Source organism: Magnolia sinica, chromosome 2 (genome assembly GCF_029962835.1).
Source record: "Magnolia sinica isolate HGM2019 chromosome 2, MsV1, whole genome shotgun sequence".
Classification (NCBI taxonomy): Eukaryota; Viridiplantae; Streptophyta; class Magnoliopsida; order Magnoliales; family Magnoliaceae; genus Magnolia; species Magnolia sinica.
In genome coordinates, this window is record NC_080574.1 from 36,174,363 (window position 1) to 36,197,111 (window position 22,749).

A 22,749-nucleotide genomic window follows, 5' to 3' on the forward strand; every position below is an offset into this window, starting at 1 on the left:
AACCACCCATCAGAATCGTTTCTAAACCATCCAACCATTGGCCATCAAATGGACACTGAAAAAGAACTTCCGAGACGGTCCAAATTCAATAGTTAATGCCAATGGCTGAGATCACCCCATCAGCATGAACATGGCCAACGTGGATACTGCTTGTCCGGTAGCGGACCACTCACCACCGTTTTAAAGTTGCATGTGAACTATCAACGATAGTGTCGAGCATTAAATAATTGTCATATCTTAGGCCCACCATTTTAAAACTGTCACTCCATCTCTCCGTCTTTTATCCATCAAAGAAGCCCAGTTTTCCTTGAGAAGGACAAGATGGAGATTGGAAGAGACGGTGGGGAAGATGGTAATCGAGAGGCACTTCTAGCGAAAGATGAACAAGGAGAAGATGGTGGGTCCTACATATGGGTGGTGGTGATCAGCACCTTAGTCGCGGTTTCAGGTTCTTATGTATTCGGATCCGCTGTAAGTCTGCTACTGCACTCACTATCACTATAGCTTCCCACATGCATTGCTTCTAAGGAGGATCGTCACACGTGTGAAGTATCCAGGCCAATCATCATCTTGGGGGTACCATTTTCATGTCGTGGCCCAAAGGTAAGGCGGGCCCACTCATCAGGCGTGCCGCACTGGTATGAGAAAGTTAGACGGTTGCGGAAAATACGACGGACGGTTTAGTTCAGTGGACATCCGTGGTACATCTATGAGTTGAATTGGCTTATTTTTGGGCCAGAGCATTTTCATGGTGGCTGGCTTCTGCTGAGTGGCCCGGATCTCACACGTGTTCTGCTATGTGTTGAATGGCTTCTTCCATCTCTAGTGGCGCATTTTATCGTGATTTTTATTTGAGGAATGGATATGCAGCACATGCTGCATGGAACTTCTATGCAGCACCCTGCTCACGATGCACGAGTCAAGCATGTGATGATCAGATATGTTGTTCTGGTGGGCCTTCACGTGGATAGGCCCTATCCCGAAAAAATTTAAGTAGAGGAGAATGTTCCATCTGGTGAGTGATGACTGCAAAGAAATGATAAAAGCTGCGGTTCGCAATGAACCATCAGAACTCGCAAGAACTAGAAGGGTAGAGTTGTCTAATTACTTGGTTTTTTTGACCCGTGGCCCATCCACCTGGTAGCACACCAGATCAACGGTTCCGATTTGCAGACACTTGGTCCATCATGGTTTGACCCACCTGATGAACGGTCTAGATCATGTGTTATTGTTTCAAGTGTCCAAATTGAGTGTGGTGAACCAGATAAATAAATTGGTATGTTGTGCTAACATTAGATCTCCATAATGATTCGTATTCATCAATTTGAAGTGGCGTGACTGAGTCAGTTATACATATTCGAGCTTTTTCTTCCATTTTTATTTTTTTATTTTTTTGTTATCAATTGCCAATTGGTGTGTCTATGGTATGATTACTTCCAACGTTCCAGATCATGTACCATTTTACCATATGTTGAGTGTGGTGCAGTAGGTTAGCAAACTGGTGTTTTGTTTTCTCATTACCCTAATAAAATATGATTATCAATTTTAAGTGACACGATTCAATTAGATACATATATTTAAGCATTTCAATTCCTTATTTTTTTAAAATTAATTTTTAAGGGTTGAGAATCTTAGATGATAGATACACATGTATCACAATTGTATCGATTTAGATTCGTGTATTTTAAGCTTATCTGTTATTGGTTTATTTGCAGGTTGGCTATTCGTCGCCAGCTGAGCTAGGAATCATGAATGACCTTGGCCTCAGTTTGGCTCAGGTAGTTTTTTTTTTTTTCGCCTTTTTATTTATGATCATATAATGGCGACTGATTATTAATGCACCAAACTTGCTTGCTTTATACTCTGTTCTAATATCATATTGATAAATAAATAAATACATAAAGAAAAAGTAAGTGCCAGTGGTGCTTAAATAACAAAATTGGATACCATGCATTTCACCTACTTTGGTCTATGATGTAGTGAATACACAAGTTCGCTTCGTTTGGTAAGAACCAGAATGATCCTTTAGACCTTCATTTATGACTTTTTAACATGGTATCAGAGTAATACATGCCATAGCGACTGTACCATATATGCTTTCATAATCAGGTGTTGTGAGCATGATAACGACTAGTAAGTGTTCGACTGTATTCCTGACCCAACATCTACTATGACTAACTTCAGTGCTATGATGTTTGATTTGGCTGCTCATTCTCACATTCTGATAATTCAATCCAAGAAAAGATTATTAAAAACTGCAGTTAGTTCATCAATCTGAAGGTCCAGCCATCAAGCTGTCGTGCAAGTCCACAGGTGTTGAGTTTGAGGGGGACTGTTGATGATACAAACCGGAAGATTGCTTATTATGTTCATGGGTTTGGCTGTATGTCTAGATTCAGTCCAATCAGCTGTTTATAGCTGGTTACCCAAGCTTGATCCATCTCGGTTATTAGTATAGATTCAGTCAAAAGGTAGCATTTTGTGCAACTGCAAGCTGCAATCTTGTGTTCCACAGCTCTCTACCTTCATCAAATACTAGTAATTTATGCTTATTCTCATGTTTGTATTTTTTTTTTCCCTCTAATTCTTTATTGCACTTTTGGGCAAGAGACACAATCTTTTGTGGAAGTCTTTTTTGCTTTTCAGTTAAATGTATACCATTGTTGTATTTCCTTCTTAACCCTCTATTATCCAGGCACCAATTCAAGAGTGAGAAAATTTCATCTGCAAGTGTGATGTATGGCCCATCCAGTGTGGGGCTGATCATATCCATGGTTTGGATTGCTGAACCATGTGTGACGCTTGCACAAATTGGAAACCTGAGCGTACTTTAGAAACTTATAGGCTGAGTAATGAGTATTGCTTATCCTACCTGGACATCTGCAAGGACGTCAATGTGATATAACGTGGCACTCGCTTGATTCGTGTAAGTGAGCTACATGACCTGAAAATCATGGCGGACCACTCATTAAGTGGCCACAAGTACACAGGAAAATGTATAGTTAAAAAGCATTGGCAACAGTTCATATTCAACATACACATGTGACCCACCTAATGATTCAATCAGCCTGATTTGGATCCATGGCGCATAGACAGGGTGGACAGAGTACTAGAAAGCCTAGAAACATTCTAGAGAACACAAAATGTGTAGATATTTCTCAAGTAGACATATTTCGATTTTATCTAATGGTATTTTATTGTGGCAGTACTCCCTCTTTGGCTCAATATTGACTATTGGGGCAATGATAGGTGCCATAATGAGTGGTCACATTGCAGATTTCATCGGTCGTAGAGGTGTAAGTAACACAAGTCCTTGTTCTTATTCAGTAACCTAGAATCATATTTCATTAAGGTATTGTTTATCCTCATGAATTTTAGTCCTGGCAGGCAATGGGAATATCAGACATTTTCTGCCTTGCTGGATGGCTTGCGATATTCTTTTCAAAGGTTTGTGTTCCATCCAACAATTAGGCCAACTGGATTTATGCCGAAAAAGAATGGAAAGAAATAAACAATAGAGTGTGAAGATCAGCTACTCTGCATAGTTTTGCAAGTGTGTTTGTATGTGCCCATCTTTATTGTTGTTGTCACCATCATCATAGCCTCATCCCAGTTATTTGGGTCCCGCTGATGGGGACATCTCGTGCACATGCACACCCCCTCTACGCACGTTCGCAAGGAGGAGGGGCCCACTATCGATTTGGATCAATGATGACGTCCAGAGAGGGCTTCCTAGTTAGAGGACTATGTTTTGGTTTCTTGGAGTGGACTCGATTGTCATGTGAATCCCACCATTAGATCTTATGATCGGGGCCTACTACGCTAGATGATCTAGTATTTTGAGTTTTGCTTATTGTTGTTATTAGGAATATCATGGATGGTTTAGATTACTTTGATTAGTTGTTATTTTTGTTGCTTCGTCTTTAAGTAGTAAGTGGCGCAGCTTTTGGGGTATAGGGTTTTCTTATAAATAGGCAACCCCTTGTAGGTTTTTTCTGATTGAATATTATGAATAAAATTCTGCGTTTTCCTGTTTCTCTAATTCTCTGAGTTATGGAAATCTAATTGGGTATGAAACCCTCCCTTCTTCGAAGGGCTAACTACTATGATGTGAAGCCACACACATCCCAAATCACCCCCATCTTCTGCCCTCTATATTCATCATCTCTCATAGCCACTCCATCTCTAAATCCATCCCTTTTTGCAGCCAATCCTCCTTCTATAGCAGATTTGCAGAATCAGGCCCTGCGGGAGGGCTGAAACTTCGGTGGAGCACCATGCTCAAACTAGTCATCTGTTCAATTTAAAAATTGGTGTGTGCGTAGCCCATCCTTGGCCGACCAACCCCTTGCTGACCCTTTTTGGGTTCGTGGGCCCCACACATGTGTGGGCCACAATCCACGCACGTGCGTCAGGCCCGCTTGCTGCCCACATGCGTGGACTGATCCCAGGTTCTCTCCTTCCTCTCTTTCGCTTCTCTCTCACCTTATTTTCCTAACCATAACCCTATATTATCTTAAATCTTAAGTTCTATTCCCCTTTTACAACCCTAGGGTTTCCCGAATTGAAACATATGAATCCCTTTAATTGGGGAAATAATCTTTTGCATGTGTGGAGGAATCTACTCGCCTTTGATCATTGTTTGGTATATACTTTTAATTGATTCAGCCTTAGCATGTGTAGGCTTGAACCCTTGTAGATTCCCCTTGTTGAATGCTTGACTTTATGTGGGATGTGGAGTTTTTGTGATTATTTCTAAATTAGTATGATCTTAAGCCTGAAATTTTGCATATCATATTTAATTTCCACGTCCTGCATCACCCGCTTTGCAAGCTCTGTTTCACTACAGATTTTGAATAGATATTCTTATGATTTACTTGGCAAAACTTTGATGACCGTTGCCAAATAGACATCATTCTTCCTTTACCTAAGCATTGGGAAGAGTTACATTTTACTATTTTTTTCTACATTTATAATGTTAAATTAGCTACATTTCGTTTTAAAAAAGGAGGCAAAAGTGTGGCTCACATAATTTATTCACGACATCTGACCTGTCCATTATATATGTTGCCTCACTTTACCTCCAGGTCTTGCAAATCAGCCAAAATGGGAACTTAGTGGGCCACGGAGAAGGGGACAAGTTGAGAGGGGATGCCTACCCTTAATTTTCTTGGGGGCACATCATGTTGTGTATGCAGAATTTAACCTGTCCAAACCCTTCATCCGTCATGGATGAATAGAGCACAAAAAATGGATTTTCTGCAACCCATCTGGTCCCTATTGAGAATAAGGGTGGACCTCACCTCCCACCTGTTTCTCTATGTCATGGCCCCCCAAAGTTTTGATCAAGCTGATCTTCAGACATTGGGGATAACCTGAGGGGATGCATCCAATGAATGGGTTCGATGTGAGACGTACACCAGGTGGGCCCCACATTTCCACGCTACCACTGCAAACCAACGGTGGTGGCAGCACCACTAGAGCACATCTCTTTTATTATACTTTCTACATTGAAAATTTTAAATTTGCTATATTTTCTTTTTAAAAAATGGCTTGATGTGAATCCAAACACACACCGAACTACAATTACATTATGCTCGTGAACCCATTCACCATAATGAATGTGCATCCATCACTCCGAAGTAGCTTATGGAGGGCTACTTCCCCATCATGAACACTAGGAAACATCATGTTCGCCAACCTATTCACTTGTGCATCCAAACACAGCCTTGATCTTTATTGGACTGCTTTTTCGCAAATCATTTTCCTCTATTTTAGTATGCAACAGTGATTTATTACGTGTCTGTACTGAATGTGGAAAGGCTGCTTGGTTGCTCAACCTTGGAAGGCTGTCTGTGGGATATGGAATCGGGCTTCTTTCTTATGTGGTAAGATGCTAGATGGAAGTCTCAAAACATATTTTCTGCCTTGGGTTTATACATGCACATATGATATTGCATCTGTTTCTCGTAACCCTGTAATGATTACATGCTGGTCATGTGGCTGAACTTGCTAGCAATTTCTAAAAACAAATTTTCACCAATGATACCCATATGCTAATATGTATGCGAACACGGGAAGATGGATAAGATTTTCCATTTCTCAAATTTTAGGAAAACAGATGAGTATCTGGCTATGCAATTCCAAGCATACCATTGTGTGTTTAATTTTATGATTTTTACTTCAAACACATGACTCATTCAATTTGTTTCGGTTGTATTAAGAAAATTATTCCAACACAATAAGCTTTGGTTGAAAGTTGAAACCAAGCCTACAAGTACACTAAAGTGTTCGGTACCAGCATCTGTATCTAACAAAATACACTTAGGGCCTGTTTTGGGTGCCACTTAAAAATGAGTTCATCTCCTTTTATTTAATCGTAATTATGTATTAGAGATTTTTTTTTCGGCAGGAATTAAAAATATAACAAAAAATTTATACAAGGTTGCTTTTGGTTGCACCAAATATCATGATTAATCAGCCCAATTTGGTGATATTTCATGAAATTTGGTGCGACCAAACACGCCTAAACTATGATCTCTAATACTTAATGGACATTAACTAAAATGAGGTGAACTAATTTTTAAGTGGCACCAAAATGTGCTCTTAGCATAGATAAGTATCTTAAATTTCATGCTCCCATCAAGCACTTGCACATAGAAATGCCAATGTATAAACACCGTCAAGCATATGTGCTGATGAAGATGAAAATCATATGGCTAAAAACAGGTTCCTGTGTACATAGCAGAAATAACACCCAAGAATCTTAGAGGGGGGTTTACAACAGTAAATCAGGTAAGGAATGGTAAGATTTTATAAGTCAGGCTATACTACAACAACTCATCCACCGTAAACATGGCATACATGCACGTCAAGGCGGACCATACAGATAATGGACCCTAGTTATTGTGGATTGAGCATAGAACAAAAATTAAACTGATCAGAATATCCCAATTCCCGTGTTGGTGGCCATCAAAATATTAGTTAAAAAAAATGGTCTCCAAAATTCATTCGACAGACTGAAATGGTTATTATAGTCCGACCACCGTAATTTTGGGCTATGGTCTGTCCATAGTGGGTTCCATTATTCATATGATCTGGATCAACATATGGATGAGTTGCCAGAACTTACAATGTAATCTAACCCTTGTAGAGCTGTTTTGTGACTGAATGTCTGCTAATTTTGCAGCTGATGATATGCTGTGGAGTGTCCCTTACCTTTCTCTTGGGAACAGTAGTTAGATGGCGTATCCTAGCACTGATTGGTGAGTTACGATTATCAGTTGGTAATTGTTCTTAATGTTCTGATCGAAATTTTATTTTGAAATCCATTTTATTTTAAGATGTGATTATGTATGATGCCAATTCATCATCATCATCATCATCTAAGCCTCATCCCAAGTAATTGGGGCTGGCTATATGGATTTTGTCTGATACTCTAGCAACATATGGATTCCTAGGTATCACGCCCCAAAATTCGGCACCCGAGTATGGGGACTTTGATCTCGAATTCAAGGGTATGAGATAAATAATGTGTAATCTCATAACTTTTTCACTTCCCATTCACATTCACATTCACATTCACATTCACATTCACATCCATATATGTCATCGATTAACTAATAAACAAATCTATATTAACTCATTGTCAAACTCACAATGTCTATGTACTTATCAATCACAACTTTCTATTCTACTATGTTCTCAATCATCAACTAAATGGTCATCGGCATGGACCTTATTACATCGATCATTTTCAAATAAAATTAAGCTATAAATTAACTATGAAATAAGCTTTCTAGAATCCTTCATCCTCTGGAAAATTTTCCTCGATGTTATCACTTGAAACTGTATTTCTACAGTAAAATGATAAGTTATAAAAGCCCAGTCAGATAGCCTCGCACAATTTATCACATGTAACCAAAGTTACAGAATCACAAAAAGGGTTTTCACAAAACATAAGTAAAATAGATTTCAAATCAAAAGAGACATATAAACCATGCCTTTAAGACCACATATGCAATGCAAGGAACATATCATTATCACAAAACAATTCTTTATTAGAATTTTCACAATTCCTTTAATTCAGTTGGCCAAACTATCTCAATACCATCCAAAGTGTACTCTTCGCCTAGCAGTGGGAACCTGTTGTATGATGCTCACCCATCCAACGGGTACACATGGCTTGGTAATGGGAGCCTGTTGCAAACAGACTCACCCACCTAAAGGGCAATGGGAACCTGTTGCAAACATACTCACCCATCCAAAGGTATCATTGGTAAGGGATCGGTCAAATAACATATCCATCTCCCACCGAGCCTAACAGCAGGACCCTGTTGTGATCTTGACATGATCACCCAGCCAAAAGGACTACAGTAGAGATCCAATTTCAAATTTTATCGAAAGAAACACGTGCTCTTTCAATAAAAAACCAAGCCGTCAATTTTCCAACACTAAGTCCTTGGCTTCCAGTCTTTCCAAGGCGTCAAATATTAATCATAGTCACAAAATTTTTGAGATTTTCTGTTACACAACGTAAGGCTTGAAGATTTTCATGAATTACAATCTTTTGAGAAAATAATTCAAAATATGAATAATAACTCCAATTTTTCTAGAAATTAACAATGCTTAAAAACTAGAAAACTAACACAAATTATGAAATCCAATATCATATTAGAAAATGAAATTCAATATCATATTAGAAAGAAGAACTGAAAACATGAATTTCAATGGATAATTCGAAATAGTTTAAACAAAACCAAGATTACACAATGAAAAATTGTAAGAGGTGACTCGCCTATGCTAAACGAAACTCGCATCTGAATCCTCCAGACTCAGTTCGGACTCGGTCGAGTTGACTCGTTGAGTGCAGCAAGCCAATCTCTCTCTCCTTCAATTTCTCTCCTTTTTCTCTCTCAATCTCTCTATGAATTTATGTAGTTTGTTTTATCTTAGGGAGGGAGATTTTATAGATCTCTCAGCTCATTCTCAAAGCTTTCAGAAAGCGCTTACACATCAAGTCAGCACCAGGTTGACGCGGTTTGTAACAACGTGGAACCTACACTTGATTTTGTTTGCATTCTGATTTCTACATGGTGCAAATCCTTAGATATATATCAGTGATTCAATGCTGATAAGATGGCCCATCTTATGGACGTTTTGAATCTTGGATTGGGCCCCATGAAAGAATGCAAAATTCTGATCTTTAAACGAGAAGAAAGGGAGCTTTAATGACGGATTAAAACTCTTAGCATATTTCTTCGAACCACTTCTTTTGGACAGTTTGGATAGGTCCCATGAAGTTTTTGGGGCCCACAAATCCAAGGTCTGGAGAGATTTAACCAGTGGGTTTTGAGAAAAATTGTTTCACCTAGTTTTCGTTTACTACCACAACAACCCATGAAAATTGGGATTCCGAGGCTTAGGCTGTCTTCAGTTTCTTCAGATTCTCACTGAGATCCGGGAATTATTCTAAGGTGCTTTAAACGGCTGGGATTAAATCTTGGGTTTAGGTTTATGAACTCGTGCAGCGAAGAAGTCAGCCCAAGAAAAGCTTTCACATGCAGCTATTCTCTTTAAATCTATGATTTGTGTGATCCAGTTCGGATGGCTGTGATTGGTCGAGAAATTCTCTCCTTGGATTTAAAGTCGAATCCCCCTTCCATTGGGAGCTTTCCATTTTGGAAATATTGTTCGCGCACTATCAGGAACATTGTTCCGGTTTCAGGTGTTGTATGTATGTGTACGCATGCATTCCTACACCTGACAACAGTCAGGTTTGGGTTGATGAAGCATGATCACTAATTATGTTGTCCAGCGGCCCACTAATGGTTGTTTTCGATCGTTGAAATTTAATCTTAATCGTGTATATGGGTTGATCCCAATGTTCAACAGTCTATCTTGTAATTTCAATGTCGGATTGCCCTTGGATCATAAATCGAGCTTGCTGTAATGCTTCTACTGTTGTGCAGGTGTTCTCCCAAATCAATGATTAGATGTTGCTCTTATGGAGTGAGGGTTCATGGTGTGGAATATACGCATGATTACTGTATCCTTTTTAAGTTTTAGAAAATGTAGGATTCTTAGAATTCCTCTCGGATGGTTTAGGATCTCCGGAAAGAGTCTAGATGAGTTTTGGTGTGAAAGATAAACCAGTAGACATGTCAGGGATCGCCTATGAATCATAATGATGGTCGTTGGGTGATTTTCAAGTGTGCCATCTAACATATATGATGCGGATTTTGATGGTTGGTGGATCTTGTGAGTTAAGTTTCGAAATTGATAATGTACTACTCAATTGGGGGCAACTAGGATTGAATAGGAACATGTACACTGTAGAAAACTTAATACGATTGATTGGAATTTAACGGTGTAAATCATTCTTTAGTGTATCAGGATCAGGATAAAAGGTTCATATTCATATATGATCGAGTATAAATAGCTGAAATTGTGTCCATTGTCTATTTCTCAATGATGTGATGGTCCTGATTGAAAATGGACAATTAGATAGCTAGATTTATTAATAAAGAGTGGTCCCGGAGGTTGAATTAAGGAATGATCGAGTATATATGAGTGGTTGTGGAGATCAATGAATGGATGGACTCAAATCAACAATCAAGTTGAAGGATTTGTACCCATCAGTTTAGGACAAACATCGAGGGATTGATTTATCTTCTTGAGTGGATTGATATGAGCGATTTGGGTCCATTATCAATGATTCAAGGGGCTAATCTAGATCATGAGTTCAATGGTTAGTCTATGGTGAGGATAATAGGTCAATCAAAGGTGGGTTGGTCTCGAACTTTACAGGTTTGTTATGGATTGATGGACGTGTGTGCATGAATACTTGGATGAATTGATGGATCTCCACATAAGCTTGAATGATTGTAAGCATACATGCCCGCATGCGATGTATATGCACCGAAATCTCGGGTCATTACAGTAGGTCACCTATTGGATGGCTCAGATCATATGGTCAGAGAAACTTTCTACCCTCACCAACCCCATCGTTGACCCACCTGATGGACAATCGGGATCATAGAGCTCTGTTTCATGTGTCTAGTTTGAATTCCATGCACACAAAAAGGAAATTGGTGTGCTGCCCTCAGGTTAATTTTCACTGCTTACTTTGGGTGTGTTTGGTTGCACCAAATATAGTGAAATTTTGTACCAAATCAAACTGACTAATCATGAAATATCTTGATATTTGGTGCAAAGCAATGCAACCTATAGCATTTCATAACATTTCTTATGTTGCACTATTCCGCTGCAAGTTATTGATTGGCATTCTCTTTCATTATAGGGATTATTCCATGCTTGGTGCAGCTTCTAGGCCTCTTCTTCATTCCTGAATCTCCAAGATGGCTGGTTAGTCACTTATCAGATCACATTAAAATTTTCATTTGTAAAGTAAATCCAATAAATATAAATCATGATTTGCAGGCAAAGATGGGTAAGCAGAATGAATTTGAATCAGCATTGAGGATTCTTCGTGGGAAGGATGCAGATATTTCTCACGAAGTGGATGAAATTAGAGTATGTACCGTTTAAAGAAAACATAATCATTTCCAGGAAGGATATGAGATTGACTCCTATTTTACAGGATTACATGGAAACCATCCAAAGCCTTCAAGAGGCCCGAATACTAGACTTATTTCAACGGAAATATGCTCATTCCGTCATTGTGAGGCTTTTTCTATTCTGTTCCCAGTATTCCTGAACCTTCCATCATGTGTCCAATCATCTCTGAGTTGTCCGTTTCAATGCTCAGGTTGGAGTTGGGCTGATGGTGCTTCAGCAATTCGGGGGAGTGAACGGGATTGCTTTTTATGCAAGTGCGATTTTCGTCTCTGCAGGTAAAAGAACAGAATGTTTTTTCTGCATGCTTCAAATTGTCGATAACTATCTGAAATTGTACAATGAATCTCAGGTTTCTCTTCGGGTAGTATTGGAACTATAGCAATGGCCGCAGTACAGGTTGTCAACTATCCAATTCTGCAGTTGGATGCTCAATCGAATTGAATTGCAATAACTCAGTTCAGTAAATAGTAAATGGCCAAAGTGGCGCTAGCCGTCAAAATTCCAAATTCTATCATTTCAAATCCAACTTCACATGTACAAAATCGCAATTAGAGATGTTTGTCACTATGAATTTCAATCGCTCAAACACCAGTTGGTTGTTTCTTTTTAATAACGAATTGAATGAATTCATTCAATCCAATTGTGCATCCAAACACACCATAAATATCCTTAGATTCTCAATTCCTTCCAATGTAGTCTAATAGATGCTATTGATTTGCAGATTCCGATGACCACATTAGGCGTGCTTTTAATGGATAAGTCTGGAAGAAGACCACTTCTAATGGTATAATAATATTATGCAATTGGACAGTTCTTATAATATATACTCAAATGCCTGTACTGAATCGGCAATATGGGTTCCAGGTTTCGGCAGCAGGGACATGCTTGGGTTGTTTCCTAGTCGGTGTATCCTTCGTCTTGAAGGTCCGAGTAAGATCATATGCTTAAGAAATGTAAATTTTTTTCTGGGGCCATTTGGATGGGAGTAAATGGAGGTAAATGATATTTGAAGTATGTTTGGATGGGAGTAAATGCATGTAAATGAAATGAAATGGGAGTAAATGGGCTTGCAAGCTCCTTGGAGAGTCACACGAGTAAACAAAAGTACCGCAAGGCAACCCCACTCGAGCCCAGTGTGAAAATGTCCCTGCATTAATCACCCCCGATGAGGAGTCTCGGACACGAGACCTCCCGCTCTAATACCAATTTGATGGAGGACAATTAACCACTTGCTCTAAAAGCTCGAACTGTTAGAGAATGGCGAATCAATCCCTTTATCTCATAGCCCAGACCCCACATCTCATGGGTTAGGACGTCGGCCGAATCCCCCTCGTGGGCCCCAAATCACATGGGTACTACCTCACATGAGCCACCCGCCTCTCACGGGTGGGCTTGCCTCACACGGGCCGCCCACCCCGAGTGTGTCCCCGCATCCCACAGGCTACCCCACTCAAGACCGATGTGAAATGCTCCCGTATTAATCATCCCTGGTGAGGAGTCTCGAATACGAGACCTCCCTCGTGGGCCCCAAATCACATGGGTACCGCCCACCCCGAGTGTGCCCCTGTATCCCACAGGCAACCCCACTCGAGCCCAGTGTGAAAATGCCCCTTCATTAATGTACCTCCATTTAGAAGCTCCCAATCGAGCCCAAACTATACATTTTTTTGTTTCTTCCAAAAGTTCAGTGAGAACATTGTGGGGCCACCATGATGCATGTGTGGCATCCACTCCAATCACAAGAGGACCCTGGCTCATTTAGCCAGGGGCCCAAAATTCAGTCCACTGCAAAATGTAGATGGGTCTTGTGATTGGAGTGGGTGCCACACATGCATCATGGTGGGCCCCGCAAAACGTTTCCACAGAACTTCTGATGAAAATGTTTGCATGGAATCATTTCCCTTATCATCTTGTGTTTTCATTTCTGGAACAATAACAAATTTATATGAGACAGGATCATGAATGGCTGAAGGCGCTGATTCCCTCTGTGGCCCTCGTCGGTGTACTGGTAAGTTTACTACAACTGGCTCTTCTCTGCAAAGATATTTGATTCTTCTTTGATATTGATTTTGTATCTGTGATGCTCATGGGATTAGGTGTACACAGGATCCTTCTCATTAGGCATGGGTGGAATACCATGGGTGATAATGTCTGAGGCAAGTTTGTCTAAATCCCAAGTCAAGTCAATCTTCATTGGGTTAAAACTACGCTGTTATTGGGCCATGATGCATCAGATGGGGCCATGATACAAGTGGGGCCCATGGTTTGGTCATACATGCTGCTGATCTGATGGTCTTGAGAGTGTATGGAGGATTTTCCAAAAGTCGTCAGGATTATAAGACCCTAGCCATCCAATCTTGGGCCTTATTTGTGAAATGTAGCAGTATTAGTTTTATTTGATGATTACTTATTGAAGGGTTAATGGGTCTTTTAGCATCCTCTCTATCCACAGTGGGGTCAATCTGATCAATGGTCTGGATCAGTTAAATATGGGCACCATCTGATCAATGGTCTGGATCAGTTAAATATGGGCACCATCTGATCAATACCTAAGATCCCATTTGTGCATGGAGGCATTCCAAAATCCTTGATTTAGGGAAGCCATAGCCCTTTCTGGATTTTGAGACTGAAAACGTGGCCCACCCACAAAGGTGAATTCTTTCAGTTTTGCAGCATTGAAGATGTATTTTTGGAGCTGCTGATTTTCCAGCAATCCATACGGGCACCTAACCAGAAATGTACATAACCAAATAACATGTGCTCTTTAAATGGCTTCCATTTCAGATATTTCCCATAAACATGAAGGGCTCGGCAGGAAGCCTTGTGACACTAGTGAACTGGTTGGGTTCATGGATCATATCCTACACCTTCAACTTTCTATTGAACTGGAGCTCAGCAGGTAAAGATCTAGTGCTAGTTATAGTTAGATGCTTCAGGCTACATTTGGTTGCACCAAATATCAAGAAATTTCATAATATTTGGCACCACATTATTCTCACTAATAATGAAATATCATGATATTTGGTGCAACCAAACATGGCTTACACACGCAGCCTTTATATTGTTTTTGCAGGTTGGATTGGATTAGCTGACCACATTGTTTTGATCTTTCAGGCACCTTCTTCATATTTGCTAGCATCTGTGGTGTAACCGTTCTGTTCGTGGCGAAACTAGTTCCAGAGACTAAGAATCGGACATTGGAAGAAATACAAGCATCTATGAATTCGTTCTCCATCGAACCCAAGTAAGAAGTTTCGAACTGCAGATTTGGAAATCAACTTCTCAGTGTTGTTAGAATGGGTGGTTTGCTGACCACGATTCTTTTTAAGTCATTGCAAGTACTGAAATCCTCAGAATTGTGAGGTGGTTGCATCCATGCTTTCTTGATCGTAAGGATGATCAGGACCGTTCAACTGATTCACACGGATTGGATGATCCTAACCATTTCATCAGTGGCGTGAACATGGACAGTTGAGAAAAGACAGAAACTTCGACATTTAAATGATCACCATGCAAAATTCACACTGATCATATGACCCTCTACATCTGAAAGTTGGCCGGCCTTTTTAAAGGCGTCCATTTTCCAACCATGAATGGGTCTGGGTTGTTGATTGTACCTATTTTTGTAGACTGTTGATCAGATGGATCATCTTACCACTATAATTTTTGCATAGTGTGATTTACACACATTTTTGGCACACCCTGGTGGACCAGTAAGAAGTCGTCACGTGCCAGCACCATACCCCAAATAATAACAAAATTGTACTGGCTCTCAAGGATATCTTTTGCCCCCACTTCATCCGAGGACATGACACATGCCAAAAGTAAAGTGGCGCAGAACCATACGCATGCTTGCAGAAAAGACGAAGTGACAAATGACGCGTAGCTCTAATTTGTGTGGCACATGTGTCCGAGGCAGCGTGTTTAGCATGTCCATAAAAGATCCACTGGGATAAGGATCTTATCACAAATTTGGATAGGCTCAATGAGATTGTCTCTTACAATCCTTCTAAAATGGAAGATCTTCCTCAAGACGTTCAGTACTCTTGCAGCAACTATGAAGATTTGAGAAAATGATCAACATAAGAGAAGATAGGAATCAATGGATTAAGTCTCAATTTGGATCTAATGAGACTAACCTATAAGATCCATGGATCTACACGGTCATGCTAGTAAGGGATTTGAAAATGTTTTTTGATATAAGATCTCTAAGCTAGGCTATAATGATTAGAGAATAGTTGGACGTCGTGGTTGCTAAGAATTTTATATTAATAAGGAAACCTGACTAGAGTTTTAGACTTCGAAGCTATAAAAGGAGAACGCGGTGGAGAGTTTCAGGCTCATGACAACATATAATCAATCTATACGGCGTAGCGTTGCTTTTTATCTTAGCTTGGTTTTAGTCCATCTACTTATGTTTAGCCACACTACAGAAAATTTGAAGTTTAGGTTAACTTAGATCGCTACTATCTAGAATGATCGCTACAGTACGCTTATGCGTAATATAGATATCCGCGGCCTCTCATTATTGAATCCTAATCAACTGAGTCCTTAGAAGATCAAACCACTGATTACATTCTGTTGACCATATGCCTTAATCATTTGTTTAAAATTGTGCATGGTAGGCCCACAGGCTATGCAAGTAGAAGATTGACGGAACTATAGAATGAATGACTATGTCTTAGAGGGGGGTGAATACGACCGATTAAAAATAATGCCAATTAAAAGCTTAATTGCCAACTTAAGCTAATATTGTAAGTGCCATAGTTTGTCAATTAGCGTGAGTTATGAGTCATAAAGTCCGAAGAGCCCCAAAGAAGATTCAAGACTGAAGACTCGAAGATTGAAGGCATCCGAAACACTGAAAATTAAGGAAATTGTAACGTATTGGGATCTCTTCAAAAACCTGTACCCATCCTATAAAACTTGACCTTCTATCTAGCCCAAACCCCATAAGAAAAAGAGAGCTAGTAAACAGTGTGGGAAGAAATCTATTCGAAAAGGGAAATTACAAAAACAGATAAGTTTCAATCCCATCGACATATCTTCGATGTTAAAAAGTGTGGGAAGAATTCTGTTCGAAAAGGAAAATCACAAAAACGCGGCTCATGGTGGTCATGTTTGGCTTGGTAAAGGGACAGGAACTCGTGAGGTGTCAGCTCTTGATCCTTGGCCTAATGCCATATCATATACGAAGCCATCAAGATTCTCCAGGCATTGGGAACAAGTTGGCCCGGAGCTAACTTTAAGTGTACAATCATGACGCGCAGAAAGGGATGCATCGAAAGCTAAAGCCCACATTGTAAAGCACAGACGAAGATGGAGACGTCACTCTCAGCAGGATCACCGGGAGCATCATGGGGAGCAAGCGCTCGTATGTATACAAAGTTAGGAATCTGAAACTCCGCGCGAATCTAAGCCATCTGAGACTCGACGAACACTGAGCCCCCAGGGACGAGCTCCACAGGTCGGCCACCTGATGGTCCAGCGATAGCCCCTCCCATCGGGTCTCGGGGTATCCTTTTTGTGCCATTGGAGTGAGCATTGGCTTTAGGACCTTTACTCTTTTAAGGACGAGGATGGAGGGGTATTGCTTCCAATGGGCCCTCCGAGGCCTTAGGCTTAGAGTTCGAGCTCTCTGGCTTGGATTTAACTTCGCATGCATATCCTTCTCGAACTTCACCCGACCCGTTTGACATTGTAGAACGAAAGGAAAAAGAAAAGAGTGAAAGAAGGCCGAAAGGAGGAAAAACTCACTGGAAATCGCCTGCTCCGGGGAACTTTCATAGCAAGCGCCTTCCAAAAGTATGAGAGAAGAGTTACTCTGAGGAAAGGACGAATAGTTTATATAGCCCAAGGTTACCGCTTGCAATCATGATGAATAGCTATCTCTGAAGTTGAAGTGCCTCCGTGCCAAGCCCGTGAAGTACGTGGCGGCAGGCCATTAGCTTGAACATACCGAGCCACATGCTACTGGATCAAGTAGCTGTAACATCTCTATTCCGTCCTTTGAAGTCCACGCGGCAGCACCATAACTACCTCTACGATTCGGATCCATAACCGTCACCATGTGTTCGACAACTACGGGCTCGCGGTTGAAGAGCCGTCGTGACACGCCGCCTCAATAACAGAGGATCATAATTGCAATCGTATGTTTCAATTATGCCGACTCCTCGTAACAGAGGGTGCAGTGGATCATTTCCCCATGCATTTACTCCCTGAGTTTGAACTCGAATTTAGAGAGCAGTGGGCTTCTATTATGGGAAAATCTAAGGCCAATTCCACTTGAGGAAGTCGTAGTATGAGTAAGTGAACGATCTCGCCAAGTAGCAGGGCTCATCGAATCAACACTCAGCTTAGCATGCCCAAACTGAGCTCTCAGACTCAGCCTCGACTCTTAGTGCCGACGTTAAACCTACCTATCAGTTCGTGCAACAGGGAGCATGGTTGCTAAAGCCAAGAGGTCGGCTCAGATAGAGACGTGACCTGTGATCATACTAGGGAATCATGTTCACTCCCCAAGTGCAAGGTTGTGATGTAGTAATAAACTCGGTGAGACCGAGGTCGAATCCCAAGGGACTGATACTTGTACGTAATTTGAAACTAACTAGAGCTAGAACTAGAATGAGATGAAATCTAAATCGAGTGTAATTTGATGAATAATTGTGAAATAAATTAATTAAAAACTAATAAAAATAAAGGTGAGAGCTAGGGTGCCAAGGATTCACTTGTAGCAATTGGGAAGCTACCTTGCATAATTCAAGGACACAACTGGAATTAAAGTCCTATCTTATCCAGCTGGTAAGAAGAGATTTGTCAGATCTCTAAACTTCTTATGGACCTAATCATCAACAGATAAGATTGGTGAAGATTTGGAAGTGATCCCGTCACCTAACCATGCCCAGGAGACGATGACAAACAACAGTGATTTACTAATCTCATGACCAATCATAAGAGAATTGTGAAAGTTAGGAAGGGTTCCGTCACCCTACCATGCCCATGGGATGATGGTGAGCAACGTGTCTTACTAATTTCACAATCTTAGTAATGGAAAACATACTTAAAGCTATCGCAGATCCATTGTAATTTAAGTCACAACAAACCATTAAAAACTAAAAGTATACCTTCATAATCAAACTAAAATCCAAGAGAATCCATAAAACATGAATTAAAGCAAAACAACCATCCTAATCATGCTACAAGCTTCACCTCTTAGCCCTAGCTAAGAGGTTCAGCCAACCATAGACATGATCAACTAAAGTTTCTTAAAACATCAAAAGAAGGAAAGAAATTAAAGAGGAAAAGAAAAAGGGAAACTCCACGCTGATGGCCGTCCACCCTCTCTCTCTCTCTCTCTCTCTTTCTTCCCACGTCCAAGCTCGCAAGGTGCCTCCACGGCTGCCCTAGATCATCTCCCCCCCTCTCTCATGTTTACAACCTCCTTTTATAGCTGCTGGAAGGCTGGAGTCGGTGGCAGAGTCGCAGTAGGAAACGGAGTGCACTTTTCGCAGCCAAGTTTCAGTGTCTCAAAACTCACCACTTTCCTCATTCAAATTTTAAAGAAACAGTCTCTTAGGACATTTTTGAGTGCTCTATATGATGGACGGTTCAGATTTACCATATGATGAAAGATGGTGGGCCACAACCTCCTGGAAATTCGGATTTTTGCGGATGTGCGAAAGCCTTCGCACCTCTTCGCTGTCGTGATCGGTGGGCCCCACAGAGGTATTTTCGGGAAAATTCACCCCGTCCATTGGATTCAGCACGAAATTTTAGTTAAGAATGGGTGGTTTTGAACGTCCATTGACCCGGCCCAGAGAAGAAATCACGCCAAAAATCGTTTTGAACATCGCAGGACCGCTTGTTTGTGGCCTCTGTATCGCACACATGTGCACGCATGGGTGTAAAATTTCAGCAACGTTTTGTAGTATTCGAGGCCGTCTACACGATGAACGGATCAGATTGGTCGGACAGGCCATGGGTGGGGCCCACAAACTTCTGCAAAATGGACTCTCGCCGGATGCGAAATAGGAACGCGGAAGCTTCCGCTGTGATGTTGGTGGGGCCTACTTTACTGCTGTTTTGAGAGATCGACGCCGTCCATTGCATTTTGCTCAAAAAACCATTCGGGTATGAATGTTTTTGAATTGGATTTGGTGTGCCCCACATGATCTTCTATTCTGCCGTCCATCCGGCGTTTGACGGTGGAGATTGCCTGAGTGCATGCATAGGAACAAAAGGGAACCTAGGTGTGGTTAATACCCCCCATCTGTACAGAATGGGCCAGATGGAATATTTGGATGAGGGGTGGGCCCCACTACGTGAAACCGGTGGACTGGGTGCGTCCGCTGTTTGAAACAGAGAAGGAGAAGGAGAGACGGGTCAGCCCTTCTTTGACTGCGCTGACCGTCCGGTTCGGCTCGAGTGTGCGTGCACTATATGCATGCACACCCTCATGTAGGGTCCACTGTGATGTTTGTGAGAAATCCGTTCCGTCCATCCTTTTCCCCATCCACTTTAAGGCATTGACAATGAAATTTAAGTATATCCAGATATCAGGTGGGCCCCAAATCAAGATTTTAGGGGCTGATCTGTCCGTTGGGCTACTTTCACAATGATCCAATGGCTAAAATTTTATATATACGGTTAATTTATGGCCCTCAGACCATGTATGAAGTTTCGAGCCGAACGGATGGTGGGAACCCTATGATCTTGCATTCTGGATGATTTTTGAGCCACTTGAGCTTCAATTTTCTTGATTTTCGCGGATCGCTGGCGTGTAATTCCATCGATCTTGGTCCTATGGAGTCCGTACCTTGCTTTGGTGAATTCTGAGTGTTAAATCCAAGTTTTTAGTACCCTTTTCAGTCTACGCTTATAAATCCACCTTGTAAGACAAACACAATTAAAATAGGGCGTTAAACAGTATCATGTTCGTAAATCCAGGTAATAACTGGGGTTTGATGTGCAATATTTGTCCCTCAACAAATCATCTCCAGTAACACACGAGGAGTAACTGTCGGCACACGATCTCGGAATAACCGTCAATATTAACATGCACGTTGTTAGTGATTAGAGGCCAAGATCATGCCGAGAATGACGAACACGCTCACTTCAATTAAAAGGTATAAGTAGGAATCAAACTCACATGAACAGGTACGCAAAATCTCTCACCTCAAACCTACCCACACAACTTAGACCCAGATTCCTAGCTTGACTTTGGCATCAGAGGGTCCCTGCTCTAGCCAGGGTCTCCTTTATCCTTATCCCGTGCAAGCTTACGGTTCACATGAGCCTTGGATTTGCCTAACTTTTGATACTACACAGAATTCCACAGAAAATTAGATGAACAGTATGGATAAAATCCATATACCGCAGTGCCCAATCAGAGCTCAGGCACATTCCGAGCCAGAGACAAGCTAGGCACGTTCCCATCGGAAATGGATTGGCTACTCCTGACACTAGCCCACTGGCTGGTGGTCAGTGCTCTGTGGGCCCACAATGATGTATGTGTTTCATCTATTCCGTTCATCCATTTTTACAAATCATTTTAGGGCTAGATACCAAATATGAGAGGGATATAAATCTCAGGTGGACCACACCTCAGGAAAACAATAGTGATTGGATATCCACCATTAAAATCCTCCTAAGGCCCACTTTACTGTTTATTTGATATCCAATCTGTTGATTCGCTGACCCAGATGAAGGGAAAAAACAAAGATCAGCTTGATCCAAAACTTTTATGGCCCCGAAAAGTTTTTAATGGTCTATGTTCATTCAACACTGTTTTCTGTAATGTGGTCCATTGAGATTGGGATATACCTCAAATTTGGTCTTTTAGTGTAAAATGATATATAAAAATAGATGGACGGCATGGATGAAACACATACATCATGGTGGGCCCCACAGAGCACTGACTACCAGCCATTGGCTGGTAGCAGGGGGAGTAGCCAATCCGTTTCCGTTCCCATCAAACACGTGGAACTGTTGGTTTAGTAGAGCTTTTGAATGAGCCAGCGTGTTTACAGATAGGACTTGGCTGCGTCCCTCGAACCAATGATGTGGAATACACTGACTGTGGGGCCCACCTAAATGTATGTATTGTATGGACGCGGATTGCGTCCTACCCTCATGGGGACGGTAATTCGTCCGGGCAGGGCTCTGTGGGGCCTACCATGATGTAAGTATTTTATCCACTGCTTTCATCGCTTTTCTCGGATAATTTTAAGGTATTTGCCAAAAAAATTAGGCTGGTAAAGGAATTAAGTGGACCACAAAGTGGGGATTGAACGTCCACCATTAAAAACTTCTTGGGAGCTAGAGAAGTTTCGGATCAAGCTGATATTTGTTTTTTCACTTCATCCACGTCTACATGACCTTATGAATAGGTTGGATGGTAAAAAAAACATCCCGTGGCCCTTAGAAAGGTTTCAACGGTGGGTGTCATTGTCACTGCAGCTTCCTTTGGTGTGGTCCACTGGAGAGTTGTGAACCTGCTTCATTTTTAAAATCATACCTTAAAATATCTGAGAAAAGCGATTAACGGCTTGGATAAAACACTTACATCATGGTGGGCCCCACATAGCCCTGCCCGCACAGATTTCCGTCCGGGGGGTAGGACACAATCCGCATCCGTATTGTATGTCCTCGCTGTCCATCCCTTTTGCCAAATTATCCTAGCTAATGTTCTAAAATGAAGCAAGTACATGGGAAACACTGGTTATTGAATACCTAGTGTTTAAAAAAACTTCTTATGGCCTACATTAATATTTATTTGTCATCCAACTTGTTAATAAGGTCACACAAATCTAGACGAAGGAAAAACACAAATATGAGCTTGATCAAAACTTTCGTGGGCCCACAATTTATTTTTTTAAAATGTTCAACGGCCATTGTTTGCTATGGCGTGGTCAGCTTAAAATTTGTTTTTGAAAATTGGATTGCGTATATGCTTTTATCGTACTGAGTAAACTCTATTAAGCCCACCGTGAATATATGTGATTTATCTATGCCGTCTATCCTTTTTTTTTTTTCAGATCATTTTAGGGGTTGAGCACAAAATTAAAGGAAACGGTAAGAATAATGATTTCCACCTTGAAATCTTGTTAGAGTTTACAGTGATGTTTATTTATCATTCAACCTGTTAATAAAATCTCAAAGACATAAGAT

General features: G+C 41.0%; 1 protein-coding gene across 11 annotated transcripts; it reads left to right on the plus strand.

Moving 5' to 3' along the window:
* The first annotated feature begins 231 nt into the window (after positions 1-231).
* Positions 232-15,167, plus strand: LOC131236955 (sugar transporter ERD6-like 5). Of its 11 annotated transcripts, none has more exons than XM_058234523.1 (18): positions 241-471; positions 1,716-1,778; positions 3,207-3,296; positions 3,379-3,447; positions 5,823-5,888; positions 6,730-6,795; positions 7,190-7,265; positions 11,303-11,367; positions 11,443-11,535; positions 11,603-11,683; positions 11,771-11,855; positions 11,930-11,976; positions 12,302-12,364; positions 12,445-12,510; positions 13,535-13,588; positions 13,677-13,736; positions 14,365-14,479; positions 14,695-15,167. In XM_058234523.1, the coding sequence occupies exons 1-18, from the start codon at positions 322-324 to the stop codon at positions 14,826-14,828; spliced, it is 1,443 nt and encodes a 480-aa protein (XP_058090506.1). In that variant the 5' UTR covers positions 241-321; the 3' UTR covers positions 14,829-15,167. The 11 variants fall into 11 exon arrangements, with proteins under 11 accessions (XP_058090516.1, XP_058090517.1, XP_058090514.1 ...); XM_058234524.1 differs by having other exon boundaries at positions 243-471; positions 12,445-12,504; XM_058234525.1 differs by having other exon boundaries at positions 243-471; positions 3,388-3,447.
* Positions 15,168-22,749: the final 7,582 nt, after the last annotated feature.